Source organism: Idiotropiscis lumnitzeri, chromosome 7 (assembly GCF_059441095.1).
Source record: "Idiotropiscis lumnitzeri isolate Australia: NSW breed Sydney's pygmy pipehorse chromosome 7, RoL_Ilum_1.0, whole genome shotgun sequence".
Taxonomy (NCBI): Eukaryota; Metazoa; Chordata; class Actinopteri; order Syngnathiformes; family Syngnathidae; genus Idiotropiscis; species Idiotropiscis lumnitzeri.
In genome coordinates, this window is record NC_142397.1 from 22,196,010 (window position 1) to 22,220,833 (window position 24,824).

At 42.3% G+C, this 24,824-nt stretch overlaps 1 protein-coding gene across 3 annotated transcripts in view; it reads right to left on the reverse strand.

The window, feature by feature from the left end:
* Positions 1 to 1,504: 1,504 nt before the first annotated feature.
* Positions 1,505 to 24,824, reverse strand: part of pipox (pipecolic acid oxidase) — a 47,732-nt gene continuing 24,412 nt past the window's right edge. The window contains exons 4-10 of one of the 3 annotated variants that reach the window (XM_088301020.1): positions 17,730 to 17,912; positions 14,260 to 14,412; positions 11,832 to 11,981; positions 10,886 to 10,961; positions 7,536 to 7,697; positions 3,530 to 3,634; positions 1,505 to 3,441 (exon numbers count right to left, since the gene is read on the reverse strand). In XM_088301020.1, the coding sequence (XP_088157146.1) occupies positions 7,567 to 7,697; positions 10,886 to 10,961; positions 11,832 to 11,981; positions 14,260 to 14,412; positions 17,730 to 17,912 (693 nt within the window). In that variant the 3' untranslated portion in view covers positions 1,505 to 3,441; positions 3,530 to 3,634; positions 7,536 to 7,566. Of the gene's footprint in view, positions 3,442 to 3,529; positions 7,698 to 10,885; positions 10,962 to 11,831; positions 11,982 to 14,259; positions 14,413 to 17,729; positions 17,913 to 24,824 lie in introns of all 3 variants that reach the window. The other 2 variants (XM_088301019.1, XM_088301018.1) reach the window with 2 other exon arrangements.

A 24,824-nucleotide genomic window follows, 5' to 3' on the forward strand; every position in this document is an offset into this window, starting at 1 on the left:
CTCAGTGGGGGGCAGGAGGATGACGGCAAAACCTCAACGCTGGACAACCCAGTCCACCCACTCAATGACACTCTTAGAACACTCCACAGCTCCTTCAGTGATAGACTGTTACACCCTCGCTGTACAAAAGGGAGATTTCGCCGCTCCTTCCCGCCGGCTGCTGTCAGACATTTAACAAGAACATTAGGTCAGGCCTACAAACGGGCAGGCATTAATGCAATTGTGCAGTCCTAGAATCCAATACACACTACTACTGGGCTTTATCCAATGATGTACTTAAATACTGACCAATGCTGAATTTCGTTTACCATTACAGTATTCTTATTACAGTACTTTTATCACTGCGGTATTTCTATCATTGCAGTACTTTCACGATTACAGTACTTTTATCATTGCAGTATTTTTTTATCATTGCAGTACATTTTATAATTACAGTACTTTTATCATTGCAGTATATTTTATCATTGCTGTATTTTTTTATCATTGCAGTACTTTTACTATGACAGTACTTTTATCATGGCAGTATTTTTATCATTGCAGTATCTTCAATCATTCAGTATTTTTTATCATTGCAGCGTTTTTATTCATTTCCCCTCTGTACCATGGACAGGCATTAGGAGTGTTTCCTTACACTTGTATATGTTGGGGGATGTAAGTGTGTATATACTTGGGGATTTGTGTATATACGCATATACTGTGTATATTTGCATGCTTTTTATGAATGTCTGCTGCTCATGTTATACATTAACGGCTACATTACGCCGCCGCCTCTGTGTGATCTAGATCTTTGCTGCTGTAACGCCTCAAATTTCCCCATTATGGGACTATTAAAGGACATCTTTATCTTTAAGACGATTTCAGTATCGGACATTACTCTAGGCCGTAATATCGGGATCGGATCGGAAATGAAAAACGTTGCATAGGGACACCACTAGTCTGGAGTCTTTTGTACGAGTGCGTGATTGGTCAGCGGAGGCCACAATATGATATGACTGACAGATAAATAAACAAGGCCTTTCACCCGTAGTCAGCGAAAGATAGGCTCCAGCACCCTACCGCAACCCAGTAAAGGATAAGCGGTGTGGATAATGACATGACATATTTAAACAAATGACAGAAAAATGTGGAATTTATTACATTCTGATAGGGCCTTTGGCCTTAAGATAGGCCCCCGAGAGTGGGTTTCGTGAACCATGCAGCAACAAAGTCATTGACTGAAAGTTCAACAGGTGGCAAAATAATACGAAACTATTAAAAATTTTGACAGGCCCTCTGTCTTAGCACACACTATCCTGTAATTCAGTGGCGGGCTGTGCATTTCACACCTGGGCCTTCAGTGAATGTGCCGGAGCCTATAGAGGACTGTATATTTACCTGAGGGGATGACCTATTTACCAAATTAACAATCGAATAATTTACTCTTCGCTTGTCGCTATAATAATTGAGGGAAATTAACATGCAATAATGACAATCACTTAGGCACAATAACACCATGAATATTCAATTAGCAAGAATACACATTTAATATTCTTAGAAATAATTATTCAGCCAAATTACAATATCCAATTCACCCTTATATAAATGCAGTTGAACTCAATGTCCTTGTTTAACATTAAATGGTACCAATTTGATGCCCGGGTCGGTGGAGCTCATGAATGTTGGCTGACGTCGTGGAAATCCTCCCCTTTGATGTATTCTAAACTATGCGCGGCGAAGAAGGTGGATCCAAGTGCGCAATTCTCGAGGGGGGGGGCTAGAATGCGCCGGTGCGAGCGGAGAATTGTCTTAATCCGAGAGGGGGGGGGGGCGAAGATAGATCCTCAATCCGAGAGGGGGGGGCGAAGGTCGATCCTCACTGGCGAGGGAAAGGCTTGGGTGAATTGTCCAAGGACAACGAGGCTCTGCCGCGAGGGAGAATGGCTGTACTTAGCCTGCTGAAGCTAACTAGCCCGGATGCTCGCTAGCTCGATCTCCGACAGAGACGCCACACACAAGGCAGCACAATCCACCGCGCCGAAACCTCCTTTTCCGAGGCGACACTTCATTCGCTTGATGACGTGGGTTAACGTCGCCGATCCACTTTGCTGGCGTTCGAGTTAGTGATCCTTCTCGGCGATGAGAAACGTATATTTCCGACTGACTTCTTGCCGCGACTCGCACACTTCCTTCTCTTCTGGTGAAGTGCACACTCCTTTCTTTAAGTGCAATCTATTCTCGTTCAATCGGAATCGCGCGAGACATCCCGCGACCGGCAAATAAGCACATTGTCCATCATATGCGCCACACCAATATTAAAGGCAAACAGTATTAACAATACAGCAGAATGTCAAACGATGCACAATTATTAATCATATAACTGTGTATATCCTAAAGCCATAACAAAATAACATTCATTCAGAAAATATCCCCTTCTTAATCAGAACTCAAATGGGTGATTCTATAAACATGCAAACCTTCAGCACAGCCGCCCCCTGATTTACGGGAAGGAAATCAATTTTAAATGAAGGTTTGCTATCAAGTGGGAGCAGGGTCAGAGTGCGGGGGAAGCTCGATTAGGCGGGCCACTGGTCGGTGGTTGGTTCTATGGCCGGTGTCTACCATAGCTGAGCGGACTCTCCCATCCCTTCCCTTGATGACTGTCTTCACTCTGCCCAGGAGCCAATGCGCTCTGGGTAGCGCTGGATCCACTATCATGACGGGAGTGCCAATCTCCAAGTTACTGCGTTCTCTTTGCCACTTGCGACGGCATTGCATATTGGGAAGATACTCTGAGGTGTACCTCTTCCAGAACTGGTCAGCTATGGCCTGACTGTACCTCCATGTACGATCACTGATGTCATCTGTTGATCCATAGGTGGCCAGGGGAAGAGCTGTGTCTGGCCGCCCCATGAGGAGGGAGTTTGGTGTGATGGGATCCAGGTCAGCCAGGTCACTACTCGTGTACCCCAACGGTTTAGAGTTCAGGATCGCTTCAACTTCGACCAATACTGTAGCGAAAACTTCAGCTTTGGGAACCTGTCCTCCAAGTGCGAAGTTGAGAGCCGCTTTCACTGACTTGACCTCCCTTTCCCAGACTCCACCGAAATGGGGGGCGTTCGGAGGGTTGTACCGAAAATCAACTTGGAGGGGGGCGAGTTGTTTCTTCAGCTCCTCTGTCATGTCTTTATAATTCCTCTTCAACTCAACTTCCCCACCATGGAAGTTGGTCCCGTTGTCAGACAGGAGGACGCGGGGACGCCCTCTCCTCCCGGTGAAACGGCGGAAGGACATCAGAAAACTGGCGGCTGAGAGGTCCGCCAACACTTCCAGATGGATTGCATTTGAGGTGAGGCATTTGAAGACTATGCCCCATCGTTTGGTTGTCGCTCGTCCGACTTCAGCCCGGACAGAGAAGGGCCCGAAGCAATCCACCCCTGTGTGATGGAAGGGTGCTTTGTTGATCTGGAGACGATCCACAGGGAGGTCAGACATCATAGGTACAACATAATACCGTCTTTTATGGAGAAATAATGAACAGAAAGACACTTACGCAGTACTGAGTGTTGGACGACCTAGCTTCGCTTGAAATGTCTGTCTCAAAAATGGCCTCACAGGAGCACAGGAGTGTCTGCAATTAAATCCATAATTTTCCCTCCTTCGGCCATTGAGGTTAAAAAAAGAAAGAATATATTTTACATTTTCCAACAGTCGCCAGATACGACTTTCTTGTGTGTTGATTCCAGATAGCACTGCCCCTTCACTCGGGGAGTATCCAGTCACAAGACACGTTCATCACCTTCAGCGTAAGGCCGATTTTTTAAATCTGATAGGCCCTTGACTCGTGTAGGCCTCCTGGGCTCCAGGTCAGACAAGCCCGTTGATAAAGGCAAGCCTATTAACAAGAATAATTGAACCCAGCATTGCTTGGAATGAGAATTGATGCTGGCATGTTGCTAATGTTACCACCGGTTTGGATGCCTGCAACATGTGCTTGCACAAAACATCATGCAATTTCGGACTGACTGCCCTCTAAATGCTGCCATTGAAGCACACATTCTGCAAAATGCGCATCATCTGGATACTTTGCGTCTACATTTTAGACCAATATTCATTAACAAGCAAATGATAAGACGAAGTTTCATGGATGGAGAGAAAGGCACAGCAAGTGTTTGACTGCACACTAGCAAAACAAAGCATAGCAAAGCAATTGAATAATATTTTTGGGAATGTTTTCTCCTCACATTTCGTGCATCTCACCTTACGAGGTGCAAGATAGACGATATGTGTGTCATGTGCGAATGCTGAAAGCACACATGTTATGATTCTTTATTTTTTTTAAAATTATTATTAATCCACCTACTTTTTTGACATGCGTATACTCCTGCATAATACAACTGATTTGCACTATTCCAATTTCAACATATATTCTGTTTTCTCGTTCCATATATGTAGAGTTTTCACATTTTATCCATTCATTATCTGTACCACTTCTCCTCACAAGGGTCACGGGGGTGCTGGAGCCTATCCCAGCTATCTACAGGCAGTAGGCAGGGTACACCCTGAACTGGTTAACATTAAAAAAAAAAAAAAAAAATTTTAAAAGGCCCTATTCATTCCCAATGACTGACGGTTTCAATTTCACATTCATTAAATCCAAGCTTCACGTTGTCGATTACCTTCGCTTTAGCTCACTTGGTCGAGTGAGTCTGTTCCTTTAACTGTTAAAGGAACAGACCAGTCAAAATCATGTTTTTATAATTTAGTCAGTGTGTATAAATGAAATAAAAGTGAAAATATCAATGGCACCTGATTCCCTGAAAAAATGTTCAAGATGATTAAGTATCAAAATAATGACATGGCTTGTATGCTGCCATAATGCATATTTTGGACCATTTCACGTAATCGCTTTGATTTATGACATGCTGTACACTAGATTGTTCATTATGGACTTGTTTCCTGGGAATATTTGTGCTGTAAACATGTCTTACGGAGTATTCCCATAATTTGGAATCTGGGCAATTTGAAAAGAGAAACGATGCGTCACCGTCATGTTGAAGCAGTAAAGTGATCTTAAATTGATGCTTGATATCATTAACATGACATAACGTACATTCAAAGGCGGGAGTCAAACCATCGACCCTTTGGTCCATATATGTCAAAGTCAAGGCCCGCGGGCCAGATCCGGCCTGAGAGAGGAATTTATTTGGCCCCCGGGATGATAGTAATTAGTTATTAGCACCAGCCCGCGGGCCGCTGGTGTTTCACATGCGCCAAAACTACATTTCCCATAATGCAACAGTGTCGTGCTGAGCGGGAGACGGGAGCATGCTGCGCAAGGCCGCCTCATATCATTATTCATCAGCAGTGATTATCATAGCAGCAAGTGTCAACTTTCAGATACCCATCAAAAATTAAAAAATGGCGAAACCAAAAGGTGGACACTGAGAACCAGGGGTTTCAAACGAGGTGGGAGGCGGAGTACATGTTCATGGAGGTTGATGGAAAGCCTGTGTCTTCTTTGTGGAGAAAGTGTGGTGGTAATGAAAGAGTATAACCTGAGACATCATGAAACGAAAAATGCAGACAAAGACAAGAATATGGACATGGAACAAAGGCTACAGAAGGCGAAAGAATTACAACAAGGTCTTAAATCTGGACAGGCTCTATTCAGAAAAGCCAAGTCACAAAGTGAGGCTGCTGTCAAGGCTAGTTTTATTGTGGCAATAGAGATCGCTAAATCAGACCGGCCATTCACAGAGAGGGGTTTTATCAAAGGCTGGATGCTTAAAGCTTTTGACACATTTTGCCCAGATAAAAGGCAACTCTTTTTAAACGTGAGCCTTACAAACTTGTGGGTTTAACAACAGATGGAGCAACTGCAATGTGTGGACACAAGAGTGGACTGGTGGCGAGAATACGGGAGAAGATGCCGGAGGAAAACGCTACAGGTGACCTGACAGCTTATCATTGTCGACTTACAGCTGAACACCTTCACTCAATCCTGAGGGTATCCTCAGCTCATTGTCGATTTACAGCTGAACACCTTCACTCAATCCTGAGGGTAACCTCAGCTCAGAGCCTGACCCCAAACTTTGATGACCTTGTCCAAAAGATCAGACACCATCAAGTATCATCCTCAGCCTCAAACAAGTGAACATTACTGTGTAATATCATATTTAGATTTTTTAACTCAGTTAAAATTTAAAAAAAGTTAAATATAGTTAAGTTAAATATTTGTGGGCGGCACGGTGGCCGACTGGTTAGCATGATGGCCTCACTGTGAGAGACAGCATCGGTCGTGGGTTCAATCCCGGCTCAGGCCATCCTGTGTGGAGTTTGCCTGTTCTTCCCGTGCCTGCGTGGGTTTCCTACAGGTACTCCGGTTTCCTCCCACATTCCAAAAACATACATGGGCAGGTTGATTGGACACGCTAAATTGCCCCTAGGTATGAGTGTGAGCGCGGATGGTTGGTCGTCTCTGTGTGCCCTGTGATTTGCTGGCAACCAATTCAGGGTGTCCCCCGCCTACTGCCCGAAGATAGCTGGGATAGGCTCCAGGTCCCCCTGCGACCCTAGTGAGGAGAAGCGGTATAGATAATGGGTGGATGAAGGGATAAATATTTGTTTTCATTGCACATGTGACTTTTCTTCGAAGAAAGTGTTGTTTTTCTCTTATTAGTGGATGTTTGCACTTTATTTTATTTTGTTTCAATCCAATCGTTTTAAAAATATTTCACTTGAGCGACTGATAAAAAGTAAATTTAGCCTACTTTTGACTTTTCATTTTCCTGACAAAATAGACTGATGGTGCTTTGAATAATACCGCTTCATTCATTTAATATGCATGTTATAAGGATTTTATAAAGTTTGTCTTTTGTGCCTGTTGAAAATGAAAAATTACTGACAGAGCCATGCTTTATTTGTCCGATCCAATCACATAGTATTATATATGTTAGGTTTTCGGTACGTTCAATTAGGTTCACTCGGCTATGTGTGATAATTTTATTTTTTTCAACGACCATTTGATCGGTCCGGCCCTCGGCTTGTTGGCAATTTTTTAATTTGGCCCCGTTTATTTGACTTTGACACCCCTGCTTTAACTGGTTCCAACAATATATGGAAGCCAGGAGGAAAATGCCTACTTCAAGTATCTCGTTATTTGAGCCGAATCGGCAGAGCTTCATTTTGGTTGACTGCTTCTTGCTGACCGTTTTGATTGGAACAGTCCTTGTATTTCATAATTTTAAGTGCCCGTCTATGTAAATAACTGACTAAATTACAAAAATTAATAAATTACGTAGCTTTTCATTATCTACATCTTTTTAGAATTTGGTGCTAATGCCACGTTGAAAATCAACACATTGATTACTTCTTAGCATATTAAAAAAGGTAAAATGGATTGTTTTTAGAACTACAACTATTACTGTTAATATTTTGGCCAAAGCCCATTGTTTTATGCTTTTGCTTCAATTTGAGATTCTACAATGAAAAGTGCAGAATGAATAATAACAATAACCATCATCATTATCAAAATCGCAAATTAAATGTCAAATCACACGATATGGATGATCTGTTGACAGCACATTTCTATAAAGATGATTTGATGTCGGTCTGGAAGCGGCTGATTCTGAAAGGTGAAAGGTCATAGGAGGGAACTTCTCCTAGACTAAGCTCGCACAGCAGCTTGCCAATGATGGGGCCAAACTTGAAGCCATGACCTGAAGAAGAAAATACACTGGAATGAGTAAAAGACATCAATAAATATAACCTTTCGCTATTAGTGACTCCTATGCAGTCAAATGTGATCCCACAGCAAGAGTTGCACCAAAAACACAATCAAATTCATTGTTGTCACGTGACAGTGGTGCAGTACATTATATTTTTGTTACCTTATTTAATGAGAGAAGGGTAAGCCTTTTTTGATAGTTTTATTGTAATTGTACAATTCTGTGCAAAAACTACTTTTCCAGAAGTGGTTGGACATTTTATTTTTATTTAATTTATTCCGAGAAGACTTTTTTTATTATAAGTTTTCAGTTTTATTTACACCTTTCCCATGGACTCACCACCTGCGGGGAGGGGCCAAAGGGGTCAGGCGCCCGATGAGCCAGGCAGCGGCAAGAGGCAGGGGCCGATCTCAGGCTACCAAAACTAGCTCTTGGGATGGAATGTCACCTCCGTGGCAGGGAAGGAGCCTGTGCTAGTGTGCAATGCAGAGATGTTCCGACGAGATATAGTCGGGCTCACCTTCACACACAGCTTGGACTCTTGTACCAGTCCTCTTGAGAGAGGTTGGACTCTTGCACTCTGGAGTTGCCCATGGTGAGAGGCATCCAGCAGGTGTGGGCATACTTATTGCCCCCCGGCTTGGCACCTGTACATTGGGGTTCCGCCCAGTGGATGAAAGGGTCTGACTGACAGCAGTTTAGACAACCCACCCATTTTGGAGTCCTTGGAGGGAGTGCTGAAGAGCGCTCCCCTTTGGGACTCCCTCGTTTTGCTGGGGGACTTCAATACTACCGTGAGCAATCACAGTGAGACATGGAAGGGCGTCATTGGGAGGGACGCACCCCCCAATCAAAGTGGTGTTCTGTTTGCTGGACATCTGTGCTCATCATGGATTGTCCATAATGAACACCACGTTCAAACATAAGGGTGTCCACGTGTGCACTTGGCACCAAGACACCCTAAGCCGCAGTTCGATGATCGACTTTGTAGTCATATCATCAGATTTGCAGCCGCATGTTTTGAAGCTGACAGGTGCCGGCAAGCCAAGCCCACTAATAAAGGGCAGTTCACTCTCTGTACTACCAATGTCAGAGTTTGGTCCGCATTGCTGACAATAAGTCAAATTTGTTTCCATTGGGGTTTGGACTCCGCCAAGGCTGCCCTTTGTCACAGATTCTATTCACAACTTTTATGGGCAGTTCCTAGGCGCAGCCGAGGCAATGAGGTGGTCCGGTTTGGTGGCTCAGTATTGCATCTCTGCTTTTTGCATTTTGATTTGGTACTGTTGGCTTCTTCAAGCAGTGATCTCCAACTCTCACTGGTGAGAAGCGGTTGGGATGAAGATCAGGACCTCCAAATCTGATACCATAGTCCTCGGTCGGAAAAGGGTGGAGCTCCTGACCCAAGTGGAGGATTTCAAGTAACTTGGAGTCTTGTTCACGAGTTAGGGTAGAATGACAATACAATAAAACACACCTTAATTTCTATAGCACTTTTCATATGATGTCAAAAATTAGCAGGAAATAAGAACACAATTTAAATCACATTTATAGTAGATACCAGAAGAACAGCAGAACGGCGACAGTTTTATGTTGAGCCGAAAGCCAAAGAATAAAAATGTAAATGGTCTTTCACTTGACTAGCACTTTTTCACCGATTAAAGCACTTAACACTGCTGTCACATCTACTTGCTGATGACACCATCAGGAGCAAGTAGGGTTTCAGTATCTTGCTCAAGGATACTTCGACATGGTGACAATGGCCAGGGATTGAACCCACAACCTCTCAGTTGGAAAACGACCACTCTAGAAATGAGCCACCCCCATGTGTCTTCAAACGAGTTTTAAATGTGGACAGAGAGGGGCCTTGCCTAACATTTAATGAAAGATTCCATAGAGAAGGACCTGCAACAGAAAAGGCACAATGCCTCCTGAGGCTCTGCCTTGTCCTCGGCTACCCCTGCAGAATTTAGTCAGCGGACCTGAGGCAGCAGACAGGTGCGGAGGGGTGGAGGAGCTCGTAGAGGTTCGCTGGGGCGACGCCATTTAAAGATTTAAAGACAAACAGAAGTACCTTAAAATTAACTCTTAAGCAAGACCAAGATTGAGGTTATGTGATCCGTCTTCCAAGCTCCGGTTAAAAGGCGAGCAGCATCCGGCAAGTGGTCTCAAGGAGAGATTGAACTGCATTGGAGGCTTCGACAGCATGGAAAGCCTCAATGCTTCAAGAAACTTCATCTCACCATCACTATGTACAACCTCATAATGGACGGCAAGTCCAACGTGTAACTTTGTAGTCAACCCCCCCACCACTGTACTTGCTTTATAGCACTGTGTCAGGTCTTCATGGCAATTTCACATTGTGCAGTTAAGAAGGAGGCTATCAGTTTCTTTCCTTATTATGCAGTGTTGGCAAGGTTAATTTTCTCTACGAACTAGCTCAAAGTTCCGTTAAAATTTTTTTTTAATGAAAAGCTCTTTATGCAAAACGCGTTACATTCGCATTATGGTAGAAGACAAGAGGGGAGTAATATAATTGTTCAGATGAGTTGAACTGTTGTGTTGAAATGATTGGTGCCCTTAGAATTAAAGAACTAAATACCCACAACTGCCATTCAAATAAATTGAGATGAGAGATGAAACAAACAAGCAATTTGCCAACTCACATCAGCTTAATGCTTACACATGATAAAATAAAGCATCCAAAAACAAAACAGGGTGAAGGCTCCATTATGCTTTGAGGCTACTCTCTTGCATTGTTGTTTTATTTCATGTTGAGTGCTGTTGTACCAGGCGGCACGGTGGCCGACTGGTTAGCACGATGGCCTCACAGTGAGAGACAGCATCGGGCGTGGGTTCGAGCCCAGCTCCTACCATCCTGTGTGGAGTTTGCATGTTCTCCCCGTGCTTGCGTGGGTTTACTCCGGGTACTCCGGTTTCCTCCCACATTCCAAAAAACATGCATGGCAGGCCGATTGAACGCTCTAAATTGCCCCGAGGTATGAGTGTGAGCGCGGATGGTTGTTCGTCTTCGTGTGCCCTGCAATTGGCTGGCAACCAGTTCAGGGTGTCCCCCGCCTACTGCCCGAAGATAGCTGGGATAGGCTCCAGCACCCCCCCGCAACCCTAGTGAGGAGAAGTGGTACAGAAGATGGATGGATGGATGGATGCTGTTGTACCTGAGAAACCTGCGCCAATTATAATATTGCCATATGCAGGGTGGCGATCCAGCACAAAATGACGGTCGGGTGTTAGCTGGGAAAATGAAATGTGAAAAGTTAGACAGACACCAAAAATCATCACTTCAATGTCTTAGTTCAAGTGAATAGCGGTCACCGCTTGCTCCTTTCCTTCCATGTTGCTTTCAAACTAGTGTATTTGGCGGACATGACATTTCCGCGCCTCCGAGCGGAGTTGGTCGCCCAATGAGCTGGACTTATTAAGATAATTTACCCACTTATTGCGCATAAATGAACAAATATCCAGAAGGCCTCTGTCGACATTGAAATTATAATCCTGCGAAATAAACCCAATTTCTAATAAATGCAGCTGTAAACTGATTACATGCTTTTTCTCTGTAACTGTCCCTGAATATGCAACGCCTGTAACTGTATTCCGCTACTCCTGAAGCCAGATCATTGCGCAATGTTTCGGAGAAGACATACAAAGCAATTTAAAAAATAAGCAACAGTTATTGTTCAGAAACGCTATCTACCCATTATTGTTTTGTGAAGTCAGTTCATATTTCTAATATTTTTTTGTAGACGATCATGAGATTATCATTGTTTTTATTTATTTATTTATTTTTTTAATTAAATGTTTTTTGTTGTTGACACAAGAAAAATAACCCAAAACAAAACGCGACCGGCAACAACCAGCAAGACTTGAATGGGCATATTTTGGTATTAGCCTCTTGTTGTTAGCTTTAGTGAGTTCGCCACTCAATTCATACCAGCACAAGCGTTACCAGCGAGGCCGTGGAATGGAAGAACAAGGGCAGCAATGCAAAATGACATCTCGTCGCCAGATTATTATGTCCAATAATACGCAGACAACGCTGTATGCCAAAGATTTCTTACTTACTGATTACTTCCACAAAGAATTGAAAAAGAAATTGCTACTGACCGTATACATGCAGCTCTCAACCACAGCTGGCTCAGGTATCAGGCCCGGAAAACTACGGGCAATGTAGCGCCGCAGGATGTCAATATCAGCCATGCTCGTCTGCTTGTCTCTTTGGTCAGGATCAGTCCCACTGCCATTATGGTAGCAAATCTATACTCACATAAAAACAATACATTTCTATGACATGAATTGTTATTATTCTGAATATTGAAATGCAATGGTTCTACAGAACAGTAATGTACAGGGGTGCACATAACTGGTACGTAGGTATGCATGCGCAACAGAAATCACGGATGCGTAACGTCATGTGCGTCACGATGCGCCTTTACGTACCTGCACACGCTGCCATCAATCCACTATCTCATTTGAAGCACAACGAACAAGGTGAAATATCCCCAAAAAAAACCAACAGACTAAGCAACTTTTTGGGTGTTTGACCACCAAAAAAGAAACGGCCAAGCGAGCCTTAGCCGAACAAGAGTGTATTTACTGAAAAGTGGCTTCAAGATGTGCCGTGGCTTGAAGCTAATGATGAGCGTACTAAAATGTGGTGCAAGATTTGCAGCTTACGTTCACATCCACGAAAAGAGCAAAGAGCACATGATTGTTGCCAATAAACACGCTAGCCGAGAAGAAATAGCCAATCGTCCTCGTATGCGGTGGCAAGACTGACTCAACGACGAACAATGGCAAGCTCTGTATAATACTTTCTCCTTGCCTTTCATAAAGCTAAGCATGCACGGCCCATGTCTTCCCATTCTGATTTTTGGATCTACTTTTTGATGGATCAGAGGACATCACAAAAACTGAACAGGAGATCGTTTACGTCGTGTCGGTGTCCAGTGGCGGCGAACTTACCCCAGACTTTGTTGGACTAATTGAACTGGGTGCTGATTGAACCGCACAAGCCATAACTGATGGACTAGTGAAACTTTTTGAGGACGCAGGCTTTGATAACTGGCCCGCTAAACTGGTCGCTGTGAGCACAGACGGTGCAGCTCTTAACGTTCGAACGTACAACGGCATTGTGCCGAAACTTAAGCAACTCGTTACAGTTGGAGGCTCCCTGGTGCACATTTTGTGCACCGCACACACTGGAGAACTGTGCCAAGTCAGCTGATCACGGTGTGCCTTACTGTGACACATTTAAAGCCGATGCCGTTTTATTTACAGAAAGGTGGTGCAAAAAAACACTGCAACACTGAAGAAATTGTGTAAAGAAAATTGGATCTCTTTTGTGTAGTAAATTTTATAATGTCAGGAGGACATCGAGGAAGAATCTACTTAAGACCGCATGGTGAATACCCAACACTATCTCCTGGTACTCATGTGAGTGTTGTACTTTTTCACTTTGGAATGTACTATAGCTCAAGGATCACCAAAATGGAACAAGCTTTTGCAACAAACCCTTGAAAAAAAAAAACATTCACTACGTACATGCATACTTGCAAACATTTGCCGCTCAGTGAGATACGGCTTAAAGCCTCTGCTGCATGACATGGGATGCAGAAGTGGGCATTTCATCAGGCCGTCAATGGCGGATGAAAAAAAAAGAAAGGCGGGAGATAGAAATGAGTGTTCGTCCGCCAGTGTAATTTTCACTGACCAGGTCAAGTACCAACGGACCTCACAGTCCGTCACTGAAGGTCGCCAGTTCTGCTGACGAGGGCCGCAAATGTGCCCCGCCTATCTCACGCGTGTTTGTTATGGCGACAGACTTACTTGAGAAGATGGCACTGATTGTCTATTTACGTTAGGTGGGGGTATGCACCAAAGAGAGAATCATGAGTTAGTCAGGCTGGGAAGGCAAAAACTCTAAAGTAGCTTTGATGTTTGCACTTTCATTCCTTATACACACTGACTAATCACATGCGGGAAAATGAATTTTAACCATTCTGGTTATTTTAAAACTCCTTCTGATTAGCTACAGATTTTCAATCTGCATTCATGTATGTATGTGCACATGTATAAGCAGGTCCTAATCATCCTCGGAACATATAATTATGTTGATTTTTATTTACGGAAAGTGCTCAATAGAGACTTCTGCATCAAGCGACTGGGTCAGGTTTTTAGGAGGGTTCACTTCTCTGAAGGAGTCTTCCTGTGACACTTCATGTTCATAAATGGGCTCTCAAGTTGATCTAGTTAAATTGATTAACACGACATTATGGATGCTGAGTGCCCATTCGACATCCATTGCAGCCTAGTCATGTTGAAAGGGGATATCCCATCCCATCTCTGGATCCTTCTCAGGGTTTCTTATTATTTTATCTATTTTTTAGTAAAGCTTTTTTTCCCTTTTGTGGGTTTCGATCTCGGAATGTCTACAAAAATAAACTTCATTTGACTTGGCATGGCCCACGAATCGCACGGTACCAAGGTCTTGTAAGTATTTTATGTTAGTTTATCATGCTGATGCATACAGTACCTTCATCAAGCCAGGGTATTCATTGGAAGGCAGGCCATAAATATGGTCTTTAGCCTCCTTTCCTTCAGTCTGCAAGAAGCATGGAAAGCGTTTCTTCACATGGTAGGACTCAGGAGTCTTCTCTTTCCAATAGCATACATTGATTCTCACCACCTACAGTAACACATACAGGACTGATATTAGTGTTCCTTTTTGTTAACGTTGTAAATTCACAATCTTTAACAAATATTTGTCAGTGCCTGCAGCTTTTACTTGTCATCAATGATGACTTGTTTTTTTAATAAATGCATTTTTTCGCTCTTGGGCCAGGCTATAAATCAATAAATATGTATTGTGATAGACATGTGATCAATATCAATGGAACATTTGTGGGATAGAAGCAGAAAAAAGACATGGTTCAGGAAATTAGTTACTTTGTGACCATTGGAAGTTATGAAGATGACACACAGCTATATTTATCAATGTCCCCAAATGACAGCAGTTCAATCAACGTATTGTCTAGAGAACAATTTAACAACTAGATGAACCACAATTTCCTTCAGAAAATCCAAAACAAAATTGAGGTCATTGTTTTCTGCCATAAAGAAAAGATGAGTGGTGTTAGAAAACAGCTGGAGTCACTGTCTTTCGAAACCAAAGACCAGGTCCGAAATCTTAGGGTGCTGAAAGACTCAGACCTGATTTTCAGCAATCATATCAAATCAATCACTAAAACAGTCTTTTACCAGCTGATAACATATCCAGACTGAAGGGTTGCATGCTCCAAGCAGACCAGAAGAAATGTATCCATGCTTTTATCTCCAGCAAAATTGCTTATTGTAAAGATTTTCTGACTGGACTCCCTCAAAAGAGCATCAAACAGCTTCAGCTCATTCAGAACGCTGCAGCGCAGGTTCTGACCAGAACAAAAAGATCAGAACATATTACTCCAGTTATAAAGGCCAGTGTAATTTTCTCTGACCGGGTCAAGTACCAACGGACCAGGCTCCCATTAACCGTAGAACAGATTTTTAAATTCTGGTGTATAAATCACTAAATGGTTTACATACAGTATATTAAAGAAACACAGACTAAGCACTGATGGAAATGTTTTTTTAATGTAATCGCCACTAACCGAGTCGAGTACCAATGACCCGATCTGTTTTGCTGACAGAAACATGACCCACCTGACACCTGTGTTTGTACCATAATTATTTATATTAAAAATAATCATATTTAATGAGTCTTTTCTCGATGTCATTTAATTTAAATGCGCTACTTTTTTAATATATCTTCACTATCTTGTGGAAAACACTTATATCCATTTTTGCAATTAAAAAAAAGTATCCTTGTTTCCTCTTAACAAAAAAATTACGAATCTGTTCGTTTTACTTGACGTATTTAACTATTAATGTTGCAATGGCAAAATTCAACATTTACAACGTAAAATTTTTATGACCGCCTGTAGTCGTGGAATTTTAAGCAATGCAAACAGTGCTGCGATCTAGGTTTTTATTGATGGAATAATTGTATATGATTTTACATATGATCATATAAAAACACATTACTTGCTGTGAACTGCTTGCGTAACACCCACAAATTCAGACACTAACCCATTCACCATTGCACACATATAAACCACTCTATTTAAGGTATTGTTATAACTTGTGACGGCTACTTTTATCTTAATAAAATTCACACAGGGGAAGCAGAACATTGGATGACCTCGGTGAGCTGAAAGCGATGCCTCGCCTTTTGTAAAGGACAAGTATGGATTCTGGTGGTTTGCTTTATCTCCTATCTCGATTTAGTCTTTGTTTACTTGGGAATGTCTGTACTGGATAACTCTTAACAGTTAATGAAGCGAGAAAACAAACACAGTCAACTGAGAGTGCTATTATATCACACAAACTCAAAATAGTGACTATTTCCATCATTCCAAATCTCTCTACTTCCCCCATTACTGTTAATGTAAATTCTTATGAACACGAATTATCAACGCATTGAAAACGTGACACAATGCATACATTGTCACTCAATCCGCCAGCAATGTGAAATTTAAGTCTCCCGCTATTCCTCACTTTATGTTCAAGTTGTAAATCAAGCTTCTCTTCCATAATGTATAGTAGGGGTACCACAATTTTGATTTTTTTTTATTGATATCGATCGAAATTACGTCACAATCTCGATGATCTCCTGCCCCTGATTTATATTCATCAGAGAAGTGTGCAAAGGCAATCACAACGCAGCACATTGTAGCCAATGTCACTAATTAGGTAGTGCAGGGCTCTATGGTGCGCCCAATTTAGGACAATGTGGCAACAGAAAAAAAAAAAGTATCGCTTGTACACAGCTCAATCCTGTGCAACACTTGATGGGATCGTTCAACTAAAAGGGTTTTGCAATGCCACATAATACAGAGAACTCAAGGGAAAAGAGGACTCAAAGATATACAGTGTCCAACCAGCCGCAGTCTCCTCGCCTCTAAAAACATTTAGTCACCATTTCACCCACTCTTACAAAAAAAAAAAAAAACATTTATTATAAATATTGAAGCTTGGGGTATAATAAATAAATAAAAAAATTCACTTGAATGAGATCCACAGCCAAGGCTGCCACAGCGGTCATCCGGCCCGACGATTGTGGCCCACCCCATGGGGTGGCAGTTTTAGGGGCCGCCGGAGGGCAAGGATGCTTTTCCTCTTAACTCAACTTGTTCCTTCACTTCTAATAATAGATGTAATCAACATTGGATTACAGTACCAATATCACAAGTACGAGGTGGTGCGACCAAGCGGGATCTCCGTGGAGTGTTTTTCGTGTCTCCGTGCAGTGCTGTCTCTCCGCGCCGTAAACAGCAGAGGTAGTGTAAACAAAAGCGGGGCTATCGAGACGGGCTATTTGGCTAAGCAGGACAGTAGCATTTTATGAATCACGGGAACCTGGCTACGCGCTCAAAATCCCTACACTTTGTTGTAACTTCATTACGACTGTCCAGTCATTTGTTAAGTGGCTTTACTGAGTCCGACGGGGTCTGGAATAAGGTGTCTTCCTGTACTTTATTATATATTATTAGTTTTCTTGAATACACAATATGTGTGTGTGAGGGAGGCACTGTGGCTTAGAGGTATGTGCCGTTTAAGACTTATCAATTCTTTCTCACTGCTGAAACCTGGAGGCGGTTGACTGCAACTGGCTCTAATGGTGGAAGGTGCTACTATTTCAGTAATTAATGTCTTCTTCAAGTAGAAGTAACTATATTCTGAATAGTAATTTTTATGATATTTAAACAGTAACTGTAGCCTGATTACTTGGCTTGGAAAAAGTAATGCATTGGATAATTATTACTGGAATAGTGCCCATTTTTGATAAACGTGTTACTTAGCAACACATTGCTGGCATCACTGTTTCTAATGACTCTGCTATACATAACATCTGGAGTTTAAATGTTGCTTTTGGTTAGTTAATCACATGAAAATTCTTATCATTACCTCGAGAGGAAGATGTAGGTCGACATGGGCCAGCAATTTACTAGTCCAAGGTCCGGCGGTTATCACAAGTCCCTTGGCTTGATAAACACCTGCAGATGTCGACACCGTTACAGTCGGGCCAGGCTTGATGTCTGTTACCTTCTCTTGGTCTTTAATCACACCACCCAACTTTCGAAACTGCTCCTGGTAAAGAAAAACATAATAATTCACAGCAATTATAGAGTTTGTAGGTTGTAAATAAATATATATATATATATATATATATATATATATATATATATATATATATATATATATATATATATGTCGGTGTGCGTGTGAGTGGTTACATTTTCATGGTTCGTACTCGCAGTTTGGCACCCATGGATTTGCTTATTCTCAGATTATTTACCCATTTCCTCACAATATTTTATGTATTTGGTCTTATTTTTTCATTTTCCCTGTGTTTCTTCATGGAAAACATATATTGGATATTGATCAAAATTTATTGAATGTTTTTTCCCCCTCCAATTCATTTTAGTGGGTGCCAATTATATGTGGATTATCACTGTTTGTGGATTCCGTCTCCATCTCCTGTGAATAGCGGGGATTGACTGTAGCAGGTTGACTGTACGATGACCTACAAATTAGTTGAAAATCATTACTTCAAGAAACAGGCGACTGAGGCACTCTAAGTGGTTCTGGATAAAAGGTCTTTATTTTAAATGTGGTCAGTTGACTAAAAATAAAATGCCTCCATGTCTCGGCCTTTGTTGGCCTTCTTCAGGGCAAGCTCGCATGGCCTGTCATGGAATTGTTATTATACCACATTTTTTCGGCCAAAAGACGTGCTGTATCAAAGGGCGCAGAACCAGTTGAGGGTGCTATTTCTGTCTTTGATACTTACACTGGGCGCGTCACACTATGAGGTGCATGCTAGCTCGCGCAATGCTAGCACACACATGCTAGCTCACGCACGCTAGCAATCATTCAAATAAGGCATGGCTGCCAGTAGCTGCCCCTTTACCCAATGAGGGATGTCATGGTAACTCATCTAATCGACAATGTCAGGGGAGGGATTTCACTGGTCACCACACTTATTAGAGTCACGGTTTCCAATCAAAACTAAAAATATCTCTGAACAGCATCCAGGCAAACAATGAAACAAAGAAATAAAATTAACACAAAACATGCATCTCTCATTCCATTCATATCCCCAAAAGAAATAAAAATAACACAAAAACGGCACTATGCTTTATGGGAGCCTCAGCCTCAGCCATGGCTGGTTGGAGAGATGTGAGAGAGAGGTGTGCTTTGGACAGTATGTTTTTTTTTTTGCAGTCTGTTGTCTAAACCTGTGATGTTTCTTGCTTGCAATAACGAATGATAAGACAGACTACGACATTGTGGACAGCTGCAACTTTGTCCAGCTTTCTCTTGCACCCTCACCCAAAAACGTGTTCACGTAATGTATTTGCCACAATCAATTCAAAGTATACATATACCAGACTTTGGCCAGCAGGGTGTGCTAACATGCACTCTGCAATGCTCCAAAGTGATCAGGTTCAATAGTCGAAAGATCAGTCCACGCGTGACGCATGTCAAGGCGCCACTATTGTTTTGGAGGAAATTTGGGACTTTAAAGTGCGCCCTATGGTTGCGAAAATACGGTAGGTAACATGCTCCATATGGGCTGGACACATCCAATCAGCAATACTCCAAAAAGAACAATTCCAAGTCAATTACAAATGACAAATTAATACATACAATTACCGGACTACAAGCCGCTACTTTTTTCCAAAACTTTCAACCCTGCGGCTCATTCGGTGATGCGGCCAATTTATGTAATTTTTCTAACGGCCGCCAGGGGCGCTCGAGTAGAAAAGATAAGATAAAGACCGGTGGAATATATGCGTCGAGGAAGACTGCAACTTGTTGTCTTGTGCATAAATTAAATTAGCGTGAGCATACCCTCATCATGGAAAATGCAAAAAGAAAGGCACATGACGCAGCTTTCAAGCAAAAAGCAATCGAGCTGTCCGATAAAGAAGGAAACAGAGATGCTGCACGTAAACTTGGCATAAACGAATCAATGGTGAGACGCTGGAAACGGCAGCGGGAAGAACTGGAGCAATGTAAAAAGACGAAAAAAGCTTTCAGAGGTAATAAAGGCAGGTGGCCCGAACTGGAAAACATTTGGAAGACTGGGTGAACACACAGACAGCAGATGGCCGAGGTGTTTCGACTGTGCAGATCAGACTGAAAGCAAAAACAATCGCCACCGACAAGAAAATTCCGGATTTCAAGGGAGGACCGTCGTGGTGTTTTAGATTTATGAAACGAAAAGGTCTGTCCGTCCGGACACGGACAACTCTGTGTCAGCAACTCCCTCCTGACTACGAGGAACAAGTCGCAAATTTTCACAAATTCATTCAAACAAAGATAGCAGAGAATTCAATTGGACCAGACAACATCATAAATATGGATGAGGTACCTCTCACATTCGACCTGCCCCTCACCAGGACCGTCAACAAGAAAGGAGAAGCATCTGTCACGCTGAAAACAACCGGACATGAGAGAACATATTTCACCTGTGTTTTGGGCTGCACTACATCTGGACTAAAGCTTCTACCAATGGTAATTTTTAAGAGGATTACTATGCCAAAAGAAAAATATCCGAAAGACATTGTTGTGAAAGTTAACACGAAAGGGTGGATGGTAGAGAGCCTAATGAAAGAATGGTTGACAGTGTGTTATGGCAAGCGACCAGGAGGATTTTTTCATAGAAAAAAAGCATTACTCGTTTTGGACTGCATGAGGGCACATATCACAGATTCTGTGAAAGTAGAGGACAAACTCCATTCCAGCTGTGATTCCTGGGGGCACAACAAAGTATTTGCAGCTGCTTGACATTAGTATGAATCGTGCATTTAAAGTGGCGCTCCGTGTTGAATGGGAGAATTGGATGACTAGCGGCGAGAAATCTTTCACTAAAACTGGCCGCATGTGAAAAGCAACTTTTTCACAAGTCTGCCAGTGGATCCTGATAGCGTGGGGCAGCGTCAAATAATCCACCATCACCAATGGGTTCCGAAAAGCCGGTCTGCTGCGTGACGGAGAGAAGGAGACAAAATCAGGAGCGGATTTGTCTCACGATGAGAGTGCCAGCGACAGAGAGGCTGAGGGAGCGTGTGACGACGTCAAATGAAGATGAAGACGGCTTACCGAGATTTTTACCAGTATGTTCTTTTACCAGACCTGTTATACTGTTTTGCTACTGTGTTGCTAGCGTGTTGCTACCATGTTGCTACCGTTTTACTGCCTCACAGGCACCGTTTGGGAAGAAAGTTATATTATTATTATTATTGTTAAGTTATATTATTAAAACTTTGAAAACCCTCTCTGTGTACCGTCTTTCTTTGTAAATATGTTTACATGTTTTAATGTGGGCACATGCGGCTTCTATACAGGTGCGGCTTGTGTATACAAAATCGGTTTTCCTCTAAAGATGTAGTGGGTGCGGTTTATAATCAGGTACGCTCTGTAGTCCGGGAATTACGGGACTTAAAATGTCCTCTTACAAAAGAGTCCTTAAAGAAAAGGGATAAAGTCCAGTTTGCCTTTGAGACCAACAAACTTTGTGGCTCTTCAAGTGTGAATCCAATAAGACTCCCGCTGTAGGAGACTTTTTAGTTTTTCACCTCCCCTTATGGACTCTTCAATATGTTCTATACCAGAGGCTTTTAGAGATGTATTTCGATGATTTAAAAGTTTATAATGCACTGTCCCAAGATCATCAAAGACAATACTCCTCCGAGCTCACACTTCTTCGACGTGTTGCCCTCTGGCAGGTGCTACTGGTGCATCAAGATAAAGACTAACAGACTAAACAAAATCAGCCATCTCCAGCTCCATGCTGATCTCTCGCACACAACTCCAACATAATGTGTTTGATTTATATAATTTCATATTTCTTTTCTATTTAATTATTGAATCTTTAATTAATTTCATTGATATATTTAATTCAATTATTGTTATATTGCACTGGAGAGGGGAGCTCTCCAGTCTCATTGTACACTCTGTACAATGACAATAAAGGGCATTCTGATTCTGATTCTGTCATTGGGTAGAGAGCAAAAGTCTCAAACCTTGGTTCTCGTTAGGGCTGGGCGATATGACCTTAAATCAATATCGCGATAATTTGGGCAATTTTACCTCGATAACGATAAATGCACGATAAATTCCTCCTGAGGACCAAAATCAAAATAAATGCAGGAAATGCATATTAACTGCTTTTTTTTTTGGTACACATTACGTTCAATGACAAATAGAAGTACAAAAATCATTTGAATAAACATTCAAAATAGGATGCTTTGCATGACTTGAACAATGTCACAAAGAACAGGAGAAAAAGGGTACCTCTCACAAAATCTTTTTATGTAAATATATTGTGCCGAGATGCTGTAATGCCATTTGCAAAGGCCTAGATTTGTGTAAAGGTATCTTGTAAACAATATAAATAATGCCATGTGCAAAGGCGCTAGTCGCCTGTAAACAAAATGCTAAATAAAATGAAAAAAATGTCAATGGAATGCCAATGCCAAATAAACGCGTGTGCTTCATCAGGAAAATGTGCCGTCTCGAGTACTCCGGTGCGCAGTCGCCACTTGTCTATGTAATGCACATTCAGGCTCAAACAGGGATCCATGTTGCGACTCGACCACAAGTCGGATGTGGATGGAAAATGCTTGACATGTCTAAGCTCCCGTCCCGATGTTGTCCATATCGGGAAGTGCTGTTTGCGGCAAATATTTTCGTACCTCTTGTCGGCTACGTTCAGAGGCGTTTAAATCCTGTGCGCTCTACTGTAACTAGAGGAGCTCTATCTTTAGCTATGTGCTAGGCTATCGCCTCCACCACTGAGACGTTCTCTCGTATGGTGTCGCCTCCGTTAGTGGGCTGTTGTCACTTGTCCAACCTTGCTTCTCACTTTGAACTTTTAGCACAAGCTCCATGTCAACAGCATGGTTGAGTTGTGGGTGGTGAAAAAGAAAAGGTTGGACGCGCTGCTTCAGGTGCTTATGACGCACTTTGTAGGTCATGTTCTTTTGCTCAAACATTGTCTTTATGGAACCCAAAACATTTCCAAACGACAGATGTCAAATTTATTTTCGGGACAAGCGCGACAGGAACAATTTCAACTAACGTTACTTCGTCTGCAGCCGTGTCAGCCGCTTCAGGATTTGAATCGCCAGCTACGAGCGCGTCTTTTGTTTACATTCTTCTACAGCGCATGAGTCACGTGACTGCATGCGCTGGAGCCGTCTTAAAGAGGCATGAACATCGCCGCAGACAGAAAAGACTTCTTTTTCTTTTTTTCTTTTTTTTTTAGACACCGAATTTACCGACATTGGCAAAATGATGTCGGTCATTCTAATACATTTCGGTAACGGTAAATTTTCGGTTTATCGCCCAGCCCTAGTTCTCGTTGTCCATTTTTTTTACATGTTTTACAAGTTTCCCACCTACAACACACACTGATTCAAATGATCAGCTCATCAAGTTCTGCGGGCGCTTCATAATCATCCTGATCAGTTGAATCAGGAGTATTGCAGGGGGAAACCTATAAAACATGCATGAAAGCGGACCTTGAGGATGTGTGTAGACGTGTTTGTGCTCTGCAAGTACAAATTTAGGTTTGCACTTAGTTCTAACAAAGGAGAAGCGGCCGCAAGGACATTAGAATCAGTATACCTCATAGCTGGTATTGCAGTTAATTTAATGTGTTCAAAAAGAGCTAGTGGTCTTTTTGACGTCACAGCATGTAAAGTTGTTGTACAGAACCTTTTTTATAAAAGGTTCGGTGAGTCTTGACCAGTTTGTGACTCAAGGTCGGAAGCGGATTGAGGGTTCTCTGGGAATGCTTCTTTGAGGAGGCTCTGTGAAAACAACTGAAGAACCATGAGTACTGCCCTCCACTGCAGTGTAATCCTCTACTTCAACTTCAGTCCGATCAGATTTAATTTTTTATACATTGTCGCTGTCCTGTGAAAAACATGCATGTCTGTCAACATTTTTAAAAAATTACAAAATTAAAGAAAAACACAAACATTTTTTTTTTTAAATCTGAAAGACATGGACATAAGTGTTTTTCACAGGATAAAGACAAAACACTAAAAATGAAAACAGCATGAATGACTTTCTTCCTTGTAAAAATGCACCTACTCCTGAATTATATGCTCTCTACCCCATGGTACTGCATTATAATCGCAAAAAAAATTTACTTTTCAAAGGTTTTAAATCCAGTACATTAATTTAAAACACAGGGCTCCCACAAGGCTGTGTTCTGTCTCCCATCCTCTTCTCTGTGTATACCATTAACATCACTTGTAGCAAGGGCTGGATGAAATACCCAGATGACATGGCCCTGGAGCCCACCCGACTGACACCCATGATCTGTCAGAATACCAGCAGACAGTCAACAGCCTGGTTCAGACTTTTAAAGACAGCTGTTGGTGGCTTAACATCTCTAAAACCAAGGAGCGCTGCAGTGGGGCCCGAGAGAAAGCTCTTTCACCGCTGTTCCAGCCCCTCAGTATCCAGGGTCAGCTGGTGGAGCAGGGCCTCAGCCTTAAAGTATCTGGAGACAGAGATGGACAGCTGCCTGACATTCACACAGCACGCTGAATATCTGCAGAGGAAACTGCGGTCTTTTGATGTCAGCAATACTATTTTGACAATGGTGTACAGATCAATAACTGAATCCATTCTCACCTTTAATATTTCATCGTGGTACAACTCTCTCACCACTAAACACAAAACCAAACTTTCCCGTATAGTAAATCAAGCCAGCAAAATAACTGATTCACCCCAAACGTCTCTGTCACAACTGTACAGCCGCTCAATGATGAGGAAAAGCCACCTCTGATCACTGAGGAACCCTCACACCCACTCCACCATGCCTTCAAGTGACTGCCACCAGGCAGATAAAGTAAGAATCCTGTAGAAGCCTGTAAGAACTTTCGTTCCCCCTGCGATAACTGCTCTGAACAAGAGAAAAAAGGCACTGAAGCCTGTTGCCGTTTGTGCATTATGTGCTCAATGTATGTTTATGAT